A 17,226-nucleotide genomic window follows, 5' to 3' on the forward strand; every position below is an offset into this window, starting at 1 on the left:
CATGTTAAAAAGCTCTGGCTCCAGCCTGAAGGAGAAAGAGCAAGTGACAAATGCTGTATGTACTTGGTATTTGGTTGCAGTGCTAATGCTGAGGTCAAATGACTGATTTAAGTTTTGGCATGATCCGAACAAACAAACCCCAAACAAACTAAGGTGTCCATTTTCTGCCTTTGATAGAGGAAAATGGAAGACCTGGGTGCAGTCAGATTACAGGGAGTCTGGTGGCTCTCTTTGGGTCTCTTTCAGCTTGCCATTGCTGAGCGTTAGCGTGCACAGTAGGATCAGATCTGTGCTTCCACCAGGCACTATCCAGACTGATGCTCTAGAAAAGGACTGCTAGTGTCTTCTGCTGGCACCTGCCAGTGTCATGCAGCAGCCTCGCCTCTTGCAGCTCAGGAGTGGTTTCCCAAAATCAGGTAGCAAACTCATGGTAGGCACAACTTGAAGTGGTGTGTCCGGAGCCCCACTGGGTCCTTCATCTGTGTGACTGATCTCTGCTGATGTGACCAGCAGTGCTACAGTAGCCTGGGCAAGGCAACTTGCTCCATTTTGAAAGTGCATTGAGCTACTTTAAACCTCTTTTACATTGAACTGATAGGCTAATAAATTATGAATATCTATTTAGGAACTAGTTCAGAGAACCTCGTGGGCTGGAAAGTTACATCCTGATTAGCTATGCAATAGCTTCCCCATGTTAGTAAATAAGGGCGTAGCTCAGAGTTATGTTGTGGACATAAGTTATTGAACAGCAATTGGAAATCCTTTGTAGGAAGCAGAAAATATGGAAGGGTTTATGATATGAAAAAAGTGAGAGGAAAAGACTTGTTTTGACTGTAACTTGAATGTGCAGTTAAAACTTCCTAAAATAAAATTTAGACTTTTCATCTGTTTCTGCATTTTAACTTACATTGGATCCCATAAAACTCAGTTTTAGTCAATTACTGCCTGCTTAGTTGATTTTTTAAAGACTGGAACTAAAATTTGATTTTATATTATGATTAAAAATATAGTTCTTGCATAAAGTGGCAGCCTGTCAGGAAACCTTTTAAAGCAATTTGCGGAACTTCCATTTGAGAAAAAAAACTATTTGTGTTTTCATTTAATCTTTTTTTCCACTGGGAACCAGAAAATTCTCAGGTATTCTGTATGTTCTATGTGGGTCACACCTATATTCATTATTTCTGTTTGAACTCAGCCTCCTGAAGTTAACTTTGCTATCCCATGCACAGTGCTTTGATTGACTTGAATATTGCCGATTCAGTCACTTTCCCACTGAAAAAGAAATGTTCATTAGATATTCATCATCAATTCTTTTAATTAAAATGAAAAGAGTTTTGTTTCTCAGATACTTCCTACACTGTTAGCAGGTGTTTAGAGTTAGAACATCCGAGAAAGAATCTCACTGGGGTCAGGGAGTTGGGATTTCCATTTCATAGTTGACTTTTGCCATTTCTCAGTTTTGCATCAAGGTGAATTCTGATTCTCCACAGCCTTTCTTCCTAATTGGAAATGTTACAGCACAAATCATTCCCACACTTACTTGGTTAGGGCATTGCAGAGTTGTTATGAAAAATTAACATCAGCTCCTGAGGACTGGCTGCATAAAAATGTCTGAGTCTTATTTTTTAACATTTACCTGCCTTTTTTTTTTTTTAATGCAAATCCTTCCTAGGCTCATACAACATGGCATGTTGTGAGCATTCAACTAGAAAGAGTGCCCCCTCAGAACTCAGGAAATACCTCTGAAAGCAGGACTTGTGTCCTAAAGTGGTCCTTGCCTTCCCTGTCAGATATTCATCACGGAGTCTCCTGTCCTCATTTCATTCTCCCAACCCTTCCTTTAGGAAAGGGGATTTCAGGTGTAGGATGGAGAATAGGACCCATTTGTTTTGCTGCTACTGTTCAGTGCTAGCAGTGTGCTCAATGAGTCTATTCAGGGGTTTTGGAGCCCAGACACAAGCACTTTTGTTTTCCTTGGGTCCTTCTCTATAAAGGTCGATTTTGCCTTTTTGCAGTCAGAGGATTCCTGTGTGGGGGTGGCTGTTCCAGACCTTCTGAGGGGAAGCACTCAACTTGTTCTCTATCCACAAATAGCCTGATCCATAAATCTGCAACACAAGAATATTTAATATAGGGGGAATTGCATAGGCCCTACCATACCCATGCCTACTTTTTTTCACATGGATAGCTTTTCCAGAACAAGCAATTTTATATACTAGATTTTAAGGAAACTGCATCTCCTTTACTTGGTGACAGGCCTGGGAAATCAGTTTATGAAGAAACAATGTATTTTTGCCTTAAGACTGGAGTGGCTTTACTTTATTCATGCATACAGAAAGCAGTGATTAAAGAAACAGAAGTGGCTTTAAAGACTATGTATACCAAGGGACTCAAATGTCTGCATAGTGTGGGACAAGTATGTGTTTTAATGCTTTGATACATGATACGGCACCACAGTAATTCATTAAACGTGGTGTGGAGTCTTGACACTGAGGGCACGTATTTTCTTTTGCTGGACATACTGAAAGAAGACCCATGACTAAATGATACAGAATGAGAAATGTAATTTTTTTTTTTCTGATTAATGCTGGCAATTACTACTGCATTTGTTACAAAGCAGAAATACGCCTTTGGTCAAAGCCAGCTTTTTGCATTTCCTCGAATAGGCAGTGGTGCTAATACAGTATAAACTGAGCAGGATTTGGCTCTGGCATTCAAGCACAAGCTACTCTTTCACAAGAACCCCCTTCTTTTTCCTCATTTGCCTTGCAAGCAGTAAATCTTTCTGGTCATGCTACTCTCCCAATATTGTTAGTATGGTCCAAGTACAATGCTTCAGTTTCTTTCTGTAGTGCAAGGATTTAGCAGTTGAATATGGAAACACAGATGAAGCTTTTAAAATATATGGTAGTACTTACATAAAGATATAGAAACATCTGAAAAAAATTTTATTTTTTTTCTGTACATTATTCCAACTCCAATTAATTTATGTTTGCTGCTGGGAAAATAGTATTGATCATAAAAATGAAATTCTGGTTGGAAATACTTAGGCTTCTGTAATAGAATATTTCTTTCAGGATGAAATATGAGAATTATGTACTTGATTTGCTGCTGCTGAAGCCTGTGGCTGAATGCCCAATTGCCTTCAACTGGAGCAGAATTGAGTCTTCTCTTTTGCAGAAGGATATCTTAAACAGTCAGTAATTCTTAATCTCTGTGTTAAAGCACTTCCATTTGCTAAATTTTTAGTTCTGTTTCAAGCCTGGAGCCATTTGGCTGAAATTGTATTTGATGCATTTTCTGGGTGTCTGTTTTCTGAGTCTGCTTCAGAGTGTGTTTTTGTATTCTCAAATAGGACAGAACATATTTATTACAGTCACATCTCTAGATGGTTTCCCTATCATATTCGAAAACAGAAGAGGTGTATGTGACAAGATGCTGTTTTTATGAAGTGGGCATTCCCACTTCAAAGAAAGAGATGTTCCTTTACTGCAATCAGGTGTGTTTGAGACAGATATATAAAAGGCTTAAAATTTTTTGTAAAATAATGTTGTGAGCATTTGATGAATGGTTTTATTCTTTTTATTAGTGACAACATGTATCATCAGCATAGTGTGTGTTTCTTAGTTTGGATGCTGAGCTCTGAGAATGTGTTAAAGGCATCTATTTTACTGTAATATAGAAAGTGAACCTGGAATCTTTCTGGAGGTTAACCTCTAAAGCATAATAAATTGGTCAATGGCCTCTTTCAAAAAATGTGATAAAAAGAAATAAATGGTGTTGATTTTCAGAGGTTTATCATCTACTTAGTTTTCCTCTTCAGTGTCCTCTTCACTGCAACCAAGTGGAAACACATTAAGTTTTTGATAGAGAAGAGTTTGGTCGTCTCATAAGAACTCCAGAAGTCAGACAATTACAAGTAGAAGATTAAGTATCATCAGTTGCAGAAAGATCATGAGGGATGAGAAGAGTCTCTGATAGTGGTTTCCAAAACCTGAAGACTACCTCAGAGAAATGTGTGTGCTTGGGGCTTGGTTTAGTGCCGGATTGTGAAATAACTGTTTCAGCTAATTTCAAATAATGGTCCTATGATATACTCCAGGGCAGAATTTGCAACAAATTCAGATTGAAATTATAAGTGATAACCAAAAAATTTTTGAGGGAGTGGTAAGTAATTTCAAGGAGTATTATTCCGTGAAATAAAATGTGGGCAAAGTTATGAGCTCTTTGCTGGAGCTTTGCACAGGTAAAATGCTGTTGAAATGAAATCTCATTTCATTTCAATGGGAAATGAAATTTCCCAAGTCTTACTTCCCTTCCCTTCCTTCTAACCTCTCTGCTTTGCCTTTCTTTCATGGACTGTGCTCAAGCTCCAAAACAGATGTGGGGACTAGGGGTAGACCATCACCCAGATCAAATCTTCTTCCTCAGGGTCCACAAAGCATCCTAGGGAGACTGTAAAACTCTGTGTAGAGGTGAACAGACCTGCTTCAAACAGGAAGGTCTTGGACCTATGACTCAATTCCCTAAAGACCCGGTAGAAAAAGTAATGTAAAGTTCTGCTTTTGCAGACATCCTGTAAAAAGAGCATTGTAAAGTCATGGAAATACTAGAATCTTATCTCTGTGCAAAAGTGAGAGGAATAGGGCTAAGAGAATAGAAACCTTTCTCAACTCTTCTTCTAGCAGACACTTGAGAGTTTAAAGAGAACAAAAAACCCCAAATCAATCCACCTAGCAACAACAACAAAAATACCCAAACAAGCAAAAGAAGCAGTTTAAGAGTTAGTGTGTTCTCTTGCTCCACCGTCTATTCTGTTTGTAACCAAAGGAAGTAGCAATATCTGTGGTCTGCAATAGATATTAATCTCCCACACAGATGTTTTTCAGATCCTGTCCTCTTTTTCATAGAAACAAGACACCTTGGGCATACATAGAGATCATAGACTCTGCAGGTGATGTTAAGGTTGAAATTCTTTTTTGTTTGTGTTGAACTCTGAATAGTACTTAAGACCGCTTTTATGCGTCAAATAACTAAGTCTCACCACAAAATTAGTCTCTGTTCTCTCTGCCAAAGCTCTGATGCCTTCCATTTCCAGGTAATACCCAGGGTTTTAAATCTTGTAAAGCTGACCTACCAGCTTGTGTTTCCAGAGATAAACATCTAAGACTTTTTCAAAGCTGCAGTTTCTTTACAGTGCCTCTGCTGTGGTGTGCTAGAAAGCATGATGAGAATTGACATTTTTGATGTCTGTGATTTTCCCTCTTTGCCTGTTGAAGGTTTAATACTGTTTGCCTGCTTGTTCCCCATCTTTACAGTAAGAACATGAATGCTTTTCCTATAACAATGGGCTGAAGGCTACTCTGTTCAGAAAAATTTAGTATGCTGCCCATTTGGATTAAAAATAGAAGTAATTTCAGAAATGTGTGGAGGAGAGGGGGGTGGGGTGTAATTTTTGTTGGGAGCGTTATGAGAAGTGTGATGTCTCATCTCATGTTAGAATTTTATCTTTGTCATATCTCTCCTGAAAAGTCAAAGTGAACTGAATGGCTTCTCTGAGTCACCAGAAAATGAAAGCTCATGGGATTAGCAGGGTTTCTTTCAATCAATGGACCTTGAAGTGATGCACATTTCTAAGCAGCATTGTTGTTCTTCTATGTCCTCCTGGGCATGACATGCTGGAATTATGATAAGCATGATAAATGTGTTAGACTGCAGTGCCCAGCAGTCCTCTAGAAATTCAGTTGTTTAGACCTGTGAAAGAGCCACCTGTCTTCTCTACTTTTAAGTGGAGCAAAAAGCTCCAATTAGATAAAGTTGGTTTTGGGCACAGAACTTTCTCCATACACCCCAGCCTTGCATCATCCTCACTGTAAATGAAGACAACCCATGGTGGCAGTGCTGCCTGGCTTTATAGATCTTAACTATTCTACAGCAGGATCAGTGAACAGACTCTGCCTGTAACCCAGATAATTTGGCTACAGTAGTTACCGCTTTTCCTTTCAGCGTGATACTGTTTCAAATATCTATTCCCTTGATATCTCCAAATGTCTCAATTTCATCTTCATCCTCATGCTGATGAAACCTGGAGTCCTGGTCTTGCCATATGAAATCAATACATGAAAGAGATACGTAGTTGCCACTACCAGCCAGTGTCTTACAAGCGTCTTGGATGAGCTCTCAGGGGTAGTGTGAAGGAGGAAGTAAAAATGTGTTCACGGAACACAGCAGGAGAGTCCATCTCCTAGGTAAAGGTGAGGGAGGGGAAAGGGATCATCACTGGAGGAAGGAATAAACAAGATAATCTGCCCAGCAGATTGTTGTAATTAGTGACTAAGGGCACTTACGGGGATAAGGGCAGAAAGTACAGGTATGTGACATCGAAAGGTTTTATTTTCATGGGTCAGTAAAGCACTCTGCAAAGAATGCAGAAGACTGAGCAAGGCTGGTGGGAAGGAGCAGCATAAAGATGCAGGAAACAAAGCTGAAAGTTATTTCATGAAGAAGTGGGAGCAGAGGGATGGCTTGTGGAAGGAAACATTTTCAGCTAAGAAAAATGCCCATTATCTTTCACTCTATTTCCATTTATACAGCTGTAACATGTAAGCCAGAACTGTATTTTCCTCTGTGTTAGGAAAGTCCCTTGCATGCTTTTGTATGTTACAGAAAGCAGTAGGTACAATACAAGGAGGCTATTATTGCCTACAGAATAACAGTCTAAGTTTGAACTACTGAGGTTTTTTGTCTGTAAAGATTCGTCCACCAAAATCTAGGATTTTTGTGTAGGTAAAAAGTCCATGTGAATTTTTTCATAAGTTGACTAAGTCTCCAGCAGTGAAACAATATTTTTTAAGTTTATTATTCATTTATCCTTGCTTTTTTGATGAATAATTTCTCTTACAGTTGGTGTTGGCAAGCAGGAGATGCTCCAGAAGAAGAGTGCTGTTTTGGTGGATGGGGTCATCCTAAATGGTCCAATAATGGACTCAAAAGCAGGAGAGAAGTTTGTGGAAGAGGCCTGTAAGATTATAATGGAAGAAATTGTCCAGAAAGCAGATGATGTTACAGAAAAGGTAAAGCCAGAGAGTGTTGTTGAGACTTTGTAGTGAAGATAATGAACAATAAATCAAATTTTTATAAGCTGCTATTTTATTGCATTCTAAGTAGCCTCAAAATTGCTTCTAGTCTGTGTTTGGCTCCAAAATAAAATACAGCCTTACAAATTAATAAAGAATGTATTATAAACCCTTCCAATAACATAATTAGCACACATATCTGCCAGAAAATGACAGTGGTTTTTTTTATATCAGAATACAAAGGTCATTTTCTTTGAGATCACAAATGCCTGTAGTGTTTTTCATGTTTGGAGTGGGGTTGAGTTATTTGTTTGCTCCTCAGGGTCACTGGTTGGAGAAGGAGGAAAGTGGGTGTGGTACCACTGTAAAAGGACAACATTATAAGATTGCTGTGGGTTCTGCAGAACCTGCTTAAGAGGCTGTATGGGAGGAGGTCCTGCAAATAAACCATACTTGCCTTTGGGCATGCACTGCTTGCTCCCACCCCTTGGCAGAACAGCATCTGAAAGTGCTGTGATTACAAATCCTTTGCTAAGGACAGAAGTTGAGCTGCAGGCCTCTTTTCTGCCTTTCAGCATTTCCCACTCTAATGTTTCTGCTTGAGTGTCACCTGAGACATGATAAAACGAATATCCCATGAGGCCAGTTCACTGGATATATTTTCTGGTGGCACGCTGCCCTGCCATGGGAGGTTTTGTGAAAGCAGTGCTGAATGGGGTGATTACTTAGTACCTCTGTAACCTCTTGCTCCTGGCTATGCTGTTCACTGATGGTGTCTGCCTTGCTTCACATCACTAGGTCTGTGAATGGCAAGCCCCTGAAAAGCTTAAGCAGATTCTTGACCTGGAAATGAGGGACACCGGAGAATGTCACCAGAAGATCCTGCAGCTCTGCCGTGATGTTATAAAATACAGCGTCAAAACCAGTAGGAATGGGATTTTAAGCACAGTTGCTCTGCATGCTAATTTAGACGGGATAATGTTTACAAAGCTCTGTCACCTTTCAGGGAGCTGGGAGTGTAAATGTTTGTTTCTTTCCTGCCTATATAAGTGTGCAAATGGTTTGATTGAATTCTGGTCACCACAGGTTTGACTAAAATATGTAACAATGGCAAATTAATCAAAAAACAATTAATGTAATGCCATTTGCATTAATAGTAGATTCTGTCATTTTGAAGTCTTGAGAGAATCACCTAGACAAATGATGTAACAATCTAGCAAAATAGGCAGGAGAAGGACCTTTTTGTGTGATTTCCTGCTGTCTGAGTGATAAGATTTGGAGTCACCATTATTGCCCTCATGTTCTTAGTGATGATTACCCTCCATTTATAATTTTTCTATTTGAGCAATAGTCTTGTAGGGTGTTAATTTGCTGATAGGCAGTAATTCCTGTTCCAGACACCATGAGAAGAGAGCCTGCAGTGTTTCGGAGACAGTAGGCCACAGCTCTGCAGGATTAGTTCTCTACAGCTAACCTTTCTGCAGCATGTGCAGGGTAATTCAATCTTGGTGAAAAGGGGTGAACAACATCTGTTCAGGAAACAGCACTGTGAATCAGTAGCTCAGGATTTCAGATGTTGTATGGCTTAGCTGTATTTTGGTAAAGTAAGAACGACATTTGATATGGTTAGTTGTGTGTTTCTGGGCTGCATTCTCTGCTATAGTCACTGTTGCTGCGGGGTAAAACTGTAAAATAATTTTGAGAGGGAACATGCCTTCGAAAACCATAAAGATTAGTGATACTGATCTGCAGGGGTAGTGTACTAATAATATACAGATATAATTACTGAGTTAGTGGAAGATGTTCTGTTAATCTTACTTTTGCAAATTGCCTTTAGATTATAATTTGTTAGGCTACATCACCTTAGAAAGGATGTCGTATATAAATATATGCTGTGCAAGTAGTCTTTGAGTATAAACATTCATTGAAACCCCAGATATAATATAAACGGAGGTATACTGTTACCTGGTTTTGAATCTAAAAATGCTGTGCTATGGATTAAAATTTAGGTGGTGACCCCACTGTTGAACTGAGGTGTTTTTATAGGCAGCAGTAGTATAGAATTTTGTCAAAATTAGTTATATCTCAGTGTTTCAAGGCAGGTAAACAAATTCTCTTAACTTCTCATTGATTTTAAGTATGCAGTAAATTCTTCGAAGTTGTTAGACTGTCTCTCTCTGTGTTGAGACTTTGGTGGGAGAAAAAGCCCAGCCGCTTGGGATCAGCACATTCCTGTATTCTACTGCTTAGCAAAATTTGGCTGAGCATTGACTATGCCCTCTCAAAACCCCCTGTTTAAAGCCACTATGTATACTCAATTGTCAATCCCTTTTATTTTTTTGATTTATAAAACTTGTGAACAACTCACATTTATTCTGTGCACCACTTGCATTTCTCAAGACATATTTTGAGGTTAAAAGTTCCTATTAAATTCACTTTCAAAGGAATGTCTAACTTCAGGAAAGGACAGCAAATCCAGAGGATACTGAGAGAATGAAGTCAATTATGGTTTACAATGATCAACATTCACCAGAGAGGAGTGTGATGTATTGTCTTTTCTGGTATATCCTGTCACTTGCTTTTCATCTGTATTTTCAGATCATCCAAGATTTTTCAATCAGCTGTATGCTGGAATGGATTATTACTCGTTAGTGGCTCGTTTCATTACAGAAGCACTGAACCCCAGTGTGTAAGTGTGGTTCTTTGTCCTCTTGATGATGAATTAACATGGTTTTGGGAATACCAGGTTTTTTTGCTTCCTTGCTTGTGATTTCTCTTTTCAGTGTAACACAAGAGGTAGGAATTGTCCAAGGCTCTGGGAGAGGAAACAGGCTGATTCTGTTTGGCTGAAGATGGGGTTTAAGAGGAGATTTTTTTTTTCAAAGATATTAAACCAGGACTTTTACCTTACTTATTACATAAAAATGAATGAATCAGACTTAACTTAGTTGTTCATTCCTTTGAAGCATTTTGCACAGAGTTTAATGCAAATGGTTACCTGTCTACTGTTTCCTTGCAAATGTAAAGCTGAAATTTAAGCATGTGACCTACACTAAGAGCAAACTCTGGTGTATTACTTTGAGAGTGGAAGTGTCAATGAGATGCTGCCAGAAACAAAGCAATTTCTCTACTGGATCAGATCCATTATGTTTTTAGTTTAGAGTTCTATTGCTGGTGGTGATCAGCTACTGGTAGATTAAAGAAAGGTGCAAGAAGCCTTTATCTAGTTCTAGCCATGCTCTGTGCCTTGAGTTCTGTAGTTTTAATACCAATTATTATGCTATTATTTTTCTTTAGATACACATACGAAGTATCCCCTGTGTTTCTGTTGGTGGAAGAAGCAGTAATCAAGAAAATGATTGAATTCATAGGTTGGGAAGAAGGGGATGGTATATTTAATCCAGGTAGGAAGAGTTCAGACCTCAAGCTGAGTCATTATAAACTGCCTATTACCATTAATTCTATGAACATTTGAGTCATGTAGAATATTTGTAAATGCCTGTGAAAATGTAGTGATACACAAAACTATTTAATCTACGCTTATCTTGCGTGTTTCTACTAAAAATTTGGTGGTTCTGACCAGTGAATGAATGAAAACACTTCTACATTAAATATAATTGTATGGAATTGTTTGAAATTTTTTTTTGTTTTTTTGTAGCTGATGCCCTTTCTGACCTTATTAACAGTACCAACAGCCTCATTGTAAGGAGTCAATTTATCTGACAGACAGGGAGCTGATTTATGTGCTGCATGCCTACCCATGATGCCTGAGGGCATAGATCTGTGTATCCTGCCCATGAACTGTGGGAGCAAGAATTTACGTGATCTTAACTCCTCTGAATTTTTATAATTTTATTAAATGTTATGATAAGGCAGGCAAAACAAATATTTCTTAAGCTGCTTGATAAACCATGTTTTTCAAATATTCTGTAAGGCAGTGTTTCAGCCCACTGCACTGAAATAATGAAGCATAACGGTGGTATTTCACATATTATTCAGATAACAAGTAATTGGGCTAGATGTGAAGCTTTTATATCTATTTTGGGGCTGAGAAGAGAAATTAAATGAGCACATGAGTTTAAACTCCCCCCCTAAACTGAAACAAAGTCAGTAATTCTAGCCTACACATGAGCAGTAAAAAAATAAATAAGCTAAAAATCCCTATTTTTTAAATATATTACTGGTACAGGTTATTTTTTCCACATCAAATTTGATGTGTATTTTTGGTAGAAGCCTTACTTTTACAGAATAATTCCTGGCTTAAAACGTAGTGGTCTACTGAGAGAAGATAAATTAATTGTCCTTTTTTTTGGTTCTAGTTTTATAGAAGGGCTTTTCTTACTGCTTCGGTTTTGTTCTTCTAGGTGAATAAAACTTGTCCTGAGTGAATAAAGCTTGTCCAGATCTTACCTTGCAGATCTTTCAGTTCCCACTCACCTTGTTTGTTTTTGGGATTTTTTTTCCAAAGACCTTTTCCTCCCTTGGACCTCTGAGGCCTGGTTTCCCAAGAGATTTCCAAGGCTCTGAGCTTGGTGCAGGCAGCTGAGCTTGCTCTACTTCAGTGTAGAGGGGAAGGTGCTGTGGCAGGATTTTCTCTGTTGGGAAGGACTGCTTGGGCACAGCTCTTATTCCTCAGGAAATATCCCCAAAGAGCATCCAAACAGGCTCTGTTTTCATGCCTGCTGCAGAGCTCAAGGTTCATTTTATGTATGTAGCCTTCAGGGGAGGAAATAAACTTTGATGGATGCATCACTAGGATGCCTGTGAGGTTTATTTTTCCCTTCATAGGTCAAGCACTCAGATGCAGGAAAGGTACTCATACTAATGGCTAATACAATATTTGTATGTCTCTTTTTGCAGGTGGCTCTGTTTCTAATATGTATGCTATGAACTTAGCAAGGTACAAATTTTGGCCTGAAATAAAGGAGAAAGGGCTTTCAGGTCTGCCAAGACTGGTTCTGTTTGCTTCGGAAGAGGTAAAATGAAAACAAAGAAAAGCTTTGTGAACTTTGTTTTTTTCAGTAGCTGCAAAATTATATCATTCGCATACCTGATGGGGTACTGGTACAATAATTCTGACATCAGTGTATGATGGGGAATATCGGAGCTAAGTGGAGAATTCTGTTGGTAAATTTCCCTGCAGAAGCTTTCTTGCCTTCAGAAAACAAACACAGATGTTCCTGCTTTGAAAACTGCTGATATAAGAATAGGTTGTACATGGGGCAAACCTGAAGCAGAATGCATGTGCTGTGTTGTGGAGGTCTGCAGCATTTGATTTCCCACAACACACAGTCTAGTAGGAACTGTAGGTAGTTTTTGGATGTCAAAGGTTTTCTTCTGCATGTTTAATTTGTGCTAAGCTGAGTACTTGTGGGCCTGTGAGATGGCTCTCTGCAGCCCCTATTTTGCCCTATTTCTGAATACAGATTGGTTGTGGTACAGAGTCAAACCTGCCATATGCCTCTCAGAAAAAAAATGCTGGACCTTTAGACTTTTTTTCTTTAAATAATTGAAAATATGTGGCTAGCTTTTAAAGTTCTTGAATAACAGCAGTCCAAAATGCCTTACATTCATACAATTATTCTGAAGGTAGTTTTTGGAGGCTTTTTTTTTTTCCTCTTTCCTGTCCCTTCAGTTTTAAGAGTTTATCATTTGATTAGTGCAGAGTTGTTATTAATTCTGACTCTACTATATAAAGGCCCCAGTGGAAGCCTGCACAGAACCTTGTTGTATTAGAAAATATAGACTTACTATGGTAATTTTAGCTCAGACGTTTATGCTCCAAACAGTTTGCAGTGTAAATAGATGAGAGGCTTATTTTGAAGAAGCCTGAGGGATGAAGGCATTGTATAAGTTTTCAAAGATAACACATGTCTTTTGGAACTGAGCCCACATGTCCTAAATAAAGGTGGTTTGGTTTTTTTTTTGTCCCCCACAAAATATATTTTCTTGTGTTTTTTGTTTTTCCTGAAAAGTGTGTGTATGAAATGACATTCCAGTTCACACTTAATCCATCATGTTAGATCTTCAGAATAGTTAAGGAGGAAAAAATGAGTTTGAAGCAAGTTCCATAAAAGCTTTCAAAGTGAATCCCATGAAATTTTTACCGTGAAGTAACGTTTTATTTCATTGCATGGTTTAACTGCAACATATTTTCTGACTCTGGAATAAGCAAACAATTAATTTCATGTCAAAAGAAATTTTGATTGGCTGCCAGAATAAGTTTATTTTTATGTCTTTGCTTCACCAGGAAGACCCAAACCATAAAGCATAGAGCTGACCAGGAAAAATAAATTGTAAATTATTTGTAAGGCCATGCTTTTGATCTCTAATACTTTGTTTGCTTCACACAACTATGTAGTGTTTTAGTATTCAATATTCATTTACTGTAAAACTGATACTTTTGATAGCTAGATAATGTGACTATTTTCTAAGATCACTAGTGTTTATTTGGTGTTATGAGGGAGGAAATGGGCATATTAATTTATACGTATTTTAGATCCACCTGTACTGAGTCCAAGCTACAGGACCTTTTGGAAACTTTTGTTCAGACATGCCATATTGAGAATATATGTAATCAGTAGTCCACCATTGAGACAAGTACAGAAGTGCTGGTGTCATACAATCTTAGTTTTTTTTTTTTTGTTATTGTTTTTATTTTGAGTCTTACTTAACATTTTGCACCTTTGAATCACAGAACCAAGGAATCATTTAGGTTGGGCAAGACCTCTAAGATCATCATGTTCAACCTTTGACTGATTACCACCTTGTCAACAAGACCGTGTCCCTAAATGCCATGTCCAGTTGTTTCTTGAACACCTCCAGGGATGGTGACTCCACCACCTCCCTGGGCAAACTTCCAATGCTTAACCTTTCCTGTGATGAAAATCTTATTGTCCAACTTGAACCTGTCCTGGCACCGCTTGAGGCTGTGTCTTCTCCTCCTGTCAGTGGTTGCCTGGAAGAAGAGCCTGACTCCCACCTGGCTACATCTTCCTTTCAGGCAGTTGTAGAGAGCGATATGGTCGGTCCCTCTGAGTTTCCTTTTCTCTGGGCTAAACACCCCCAGCGCCCTCACCCACTCCCCATAGGACCCACTATGGGGAGTTGCCCTTCTCTGGACCCACTCCAGCCCCTCAGTGTCTTTCTTGCAGTGAGGACCACAAAACAGAGCACAGGATTTGAGGTGTGGCCTCACTAGTGCCGAGCACAGGGGGACAACCACTGCCCTGGTCCTGCTGGCCACACCATTGCTGACACAAGCCAGGATGCCATGGGCCTTCTTGGCCACCTGAGTGCACACTGAATCATGTTCAGCTGGATGTCAAACAGCACCCCCAGGTCCTTGTCCACTGGATCACTTTCCAGCAAGTCTTCCCCACACCTGTAGAGCTGCCTGGGGTTATTGTGACCCAAAGGGAGGACTGTGCACTTTGACTTGCTGAATGTCACACCCTTGGCCTTGTCCATCAATCCAGCCTGTTCAGATTCCTCTGCAAATCCTTCCTACCCTCTAGCAGATCAATCTCCCATCCAGCTTGGTGTCATCTGTGAGCTTCCTGAGGGTACACTCAATCACCTCATCCAAACATCCTTTGTTTTTGTTGGATTTTTTTTTGTTGGTTTTGTTTTATCTGAAGAGGTACCTAAGAATTGTCAAGCCCCCCAACAAAACAAACAGACAAAAAGTAAAGCAAAAGTTGGAGAAGATAATAACCTGGGTTTATCTTCATCATGAATCAGGCAAGAGCACTGGAATGGAAGAGGCGTGAGGCTATAATGAACAGAGTATTGATAAGGAGTCAAAAGACATGACTGTTCAAGGCCCCTGTGCCATTTTAGGGCGTGACTGCAGGGCTGTGCTGAAATAAAATAATTTTTGCCTTGATTTGCTAAGTCTCTAAGTTTCAGTTTGGCACTTGTCAGGTTGAAAGAGTTGCCCTGCTGCAGGGCAGGGGCAATGCACAGACTTTCAATGACTTACGTGATCCAGGGCTATGTATTTTTTGTAAGTTCTCAGATAACATAAAGATGTATATTTAATGCATGGCCCGCCCAAGGTCCTCACATATTCTGCTTGGCCTTCAGGAATGAAAAGGATCCTTGTTCCTGCAAGTAAATGCTTAGATATTTAAAACTGTGGTGATACACGGTGAACACTGTTTATGCTGTTACTCTGGAATACTTTTGCTGGACCATTACAGAGTGATTCCTCTTGAGACAGTAGCAGCAGAAGAGTAATTGTTATGTCCCACTTTCTGGAGGCATGATTTGTGGCTCTGTAGGAGATAAATACGGTTCTAGTTGTAGATATCAGCCCACCTTTCTATTCCCTTTTGTTATTTGAGTCCCATGTAAACTTTATTCTGGCATTAAGTATGTGTTACATTGATCTGAAAGGTAGAAATCTGATATTTTTGAGGTAAGTAAGGGTAGAGGAGGATGTGTAAACAGTTGAAATGTACATGCTGATATGAACAGTTTTTTTAGATGAAATGAAACTAAATTTCTCCCCAGTGCAACTTGATCATGAAAGTAATAAAGTGAGAGAACACAACATTAACTTATCCTGTTGTCCCCAGTTGAAATTACAACAGACAAAAATGGGTAATAAAACAATCTTATAATAATGTCATTGCTTTATGAAATCGTGTTTTTAGGAAACTTTTTAAAATCAAGAAAATTCAAGTTCTCTCCTGTTTTAATGAGCACAGGTAGAAAGTACCTTGTCTTTGCAAACATTATTAGGAAATGAAAACTGTGTCTAGATAAAATAGTACTGCAGCACATCTTAAATGCACCAGTGTTCCAGTTCGATCTTGTGCTCAAAGATGGTAATTTCTTACTACAAATGGCTACAGATTTAATAATTTGTCCAAACAAACTAAACTGTGAAAGACGTGGCAAGAGTAATCTGAACTCACAGTATTTAAAATAATAATTTTAATCTGTTTGGTTTTTTGGGGTTTTTTTTTGTTTTGTTTTGGTTTGGTTTTTTTTGAAAGAAATTTTGGAAAGGGAAACTATGGAAAGCAACTTAGTTGGCACTCTTGTGACTGTAGCTGCTAAATGTTCTTTGGTATATTTTTTCTTAAAATGGTGCAATGCAATTTAGCATAATGGCTTTTAGTAATGAAGAGGGGGGAAGAAATTCTTACATGTTTTCAATCAATATAACTGAAACACCTCTTTTTTCATCAAAGGAAACATATTCCAAGTCTGTGTAGTATTATGAGTCTTGTTCTTTTTTTGTCCTACAGAAAGGACAGAATTTTCCAAAAAGTGCAGAAGTACTTCTGGAGGAAAAATAATGTATTTTGCAGCCTGTTTGTTTTTGTATTCCCTCTGTTCTTCTCATTTCCTCTGCTTTTTGGTATAATCTCTCAGGTACTCAAGCCTCTTTTATCTTCCTGCCAGTCTCTCATACCATTGTAATAAAATATATAATTTACTGATGGTCTGCTTACTAGTATACTGAATTTTCAGGTCTGCTGCTTACTCAGTTTGGAGCAATCTGATTATTCTTGTTGATTCATACCTTTCATTTGAAGGTAATGGCTAGAAATCAGTGATGGAAGCAAGTTGTACTTTAAGTGATTCACTAGTCAGTCAAAAACATCTCCAAACTTATGCTGAACAGCACACAGCCACTTGCAGTAATTATTACCTTTATTGATGTAATTTGATGTAATGTAAGACTAATTCTCCACCTATGTATGTTATTATTCTTGTAGCAGTCTAAATGACTGAGCCCTAAAGGCCTTGTGGATGTGTCATGTTACAAATTAAGTTTTCTTAAAACTGCTCAGTAGCATCAGGTAGTGTCTTTGTAGGCCTTTGTTTAAAAAGTGGATGATGGTGGGGGAAACGTCTTCGTCAAAAAGAAAAAGAGCCCTCTGAGATCATCCATCTCATCAAAATAAGCGTGACAGGCTTTAATACCCTTAATATATTCATGCCCACACATTAAAATGTTGTACATTTTTCATAATTATGTTCTGCAGTAACTGCATTTGTGTGAACTCTCAGGAAGAAAACGGAATTAATTAACCACCTGGCTTCACCTCCTGTATGAAAAGTAACAATTCTAGACATCTTTGCATTTGCTGGAGTATGCATTATTTTAACCCTTCAGTAATAATGTGTAAAA

At 38.6% G+C, this 17,226-nt stretch overlaps 1 protein-coding gene across 3 annotated transcripts in view; it reads left to right on the forward strand.

Annotated features, from left to right (window-relative positions):
• The window catches only part of GADL1 (glutamate decarboxylase like 1), an 82,972-nt gene that overhangs the window by 4,331 nt on the left and 61,415 nt on the right, over positions 1-17,226 (forward strand). For all 3 annotated transcript variants that reach the window (XM_066194049.1, XM_066194066.1, XM_066194057.1), the window contains exons 2-6: positions 6,904-7,073; positions 7,875-8,001; positions 9,675-9,765; positions 10,374-10,480; positions 11,937-12,052. In XM_066194049.1, the coding sequence (XP_066050146.1) occupies positions 6,904-7,073; positions 7,875-8,001; positions 9,675-9,765; positions 10,374-10,480; positions 11,937-12,052 (611 nt within the window). The remainder of the gene's footprint in view (positions 1-6,903; positions 7,074-7,874; positions 8,002-9,674; positions 9,766-10,373; positions 10,481-11,936; positions 12,053-17,226) is intronic.

This window comes from Chamaea fasciata, unplaced genomic scaffold, assembly GCF_029207755.1.
Source record: "Chamaea fasciata isolate MVZ Bird 193981 ecotype frontalis unplaced genomic scaffold, bChaFas1.0.hap1 SCAF_1, whole genome shotgun sequence".
Taxonomy (NCBI): Eukaryota; Metazoa; Chordata; class Aves; order Passeriformes; family Sylviidae; genus Chamaea; species Chamaea fasciata.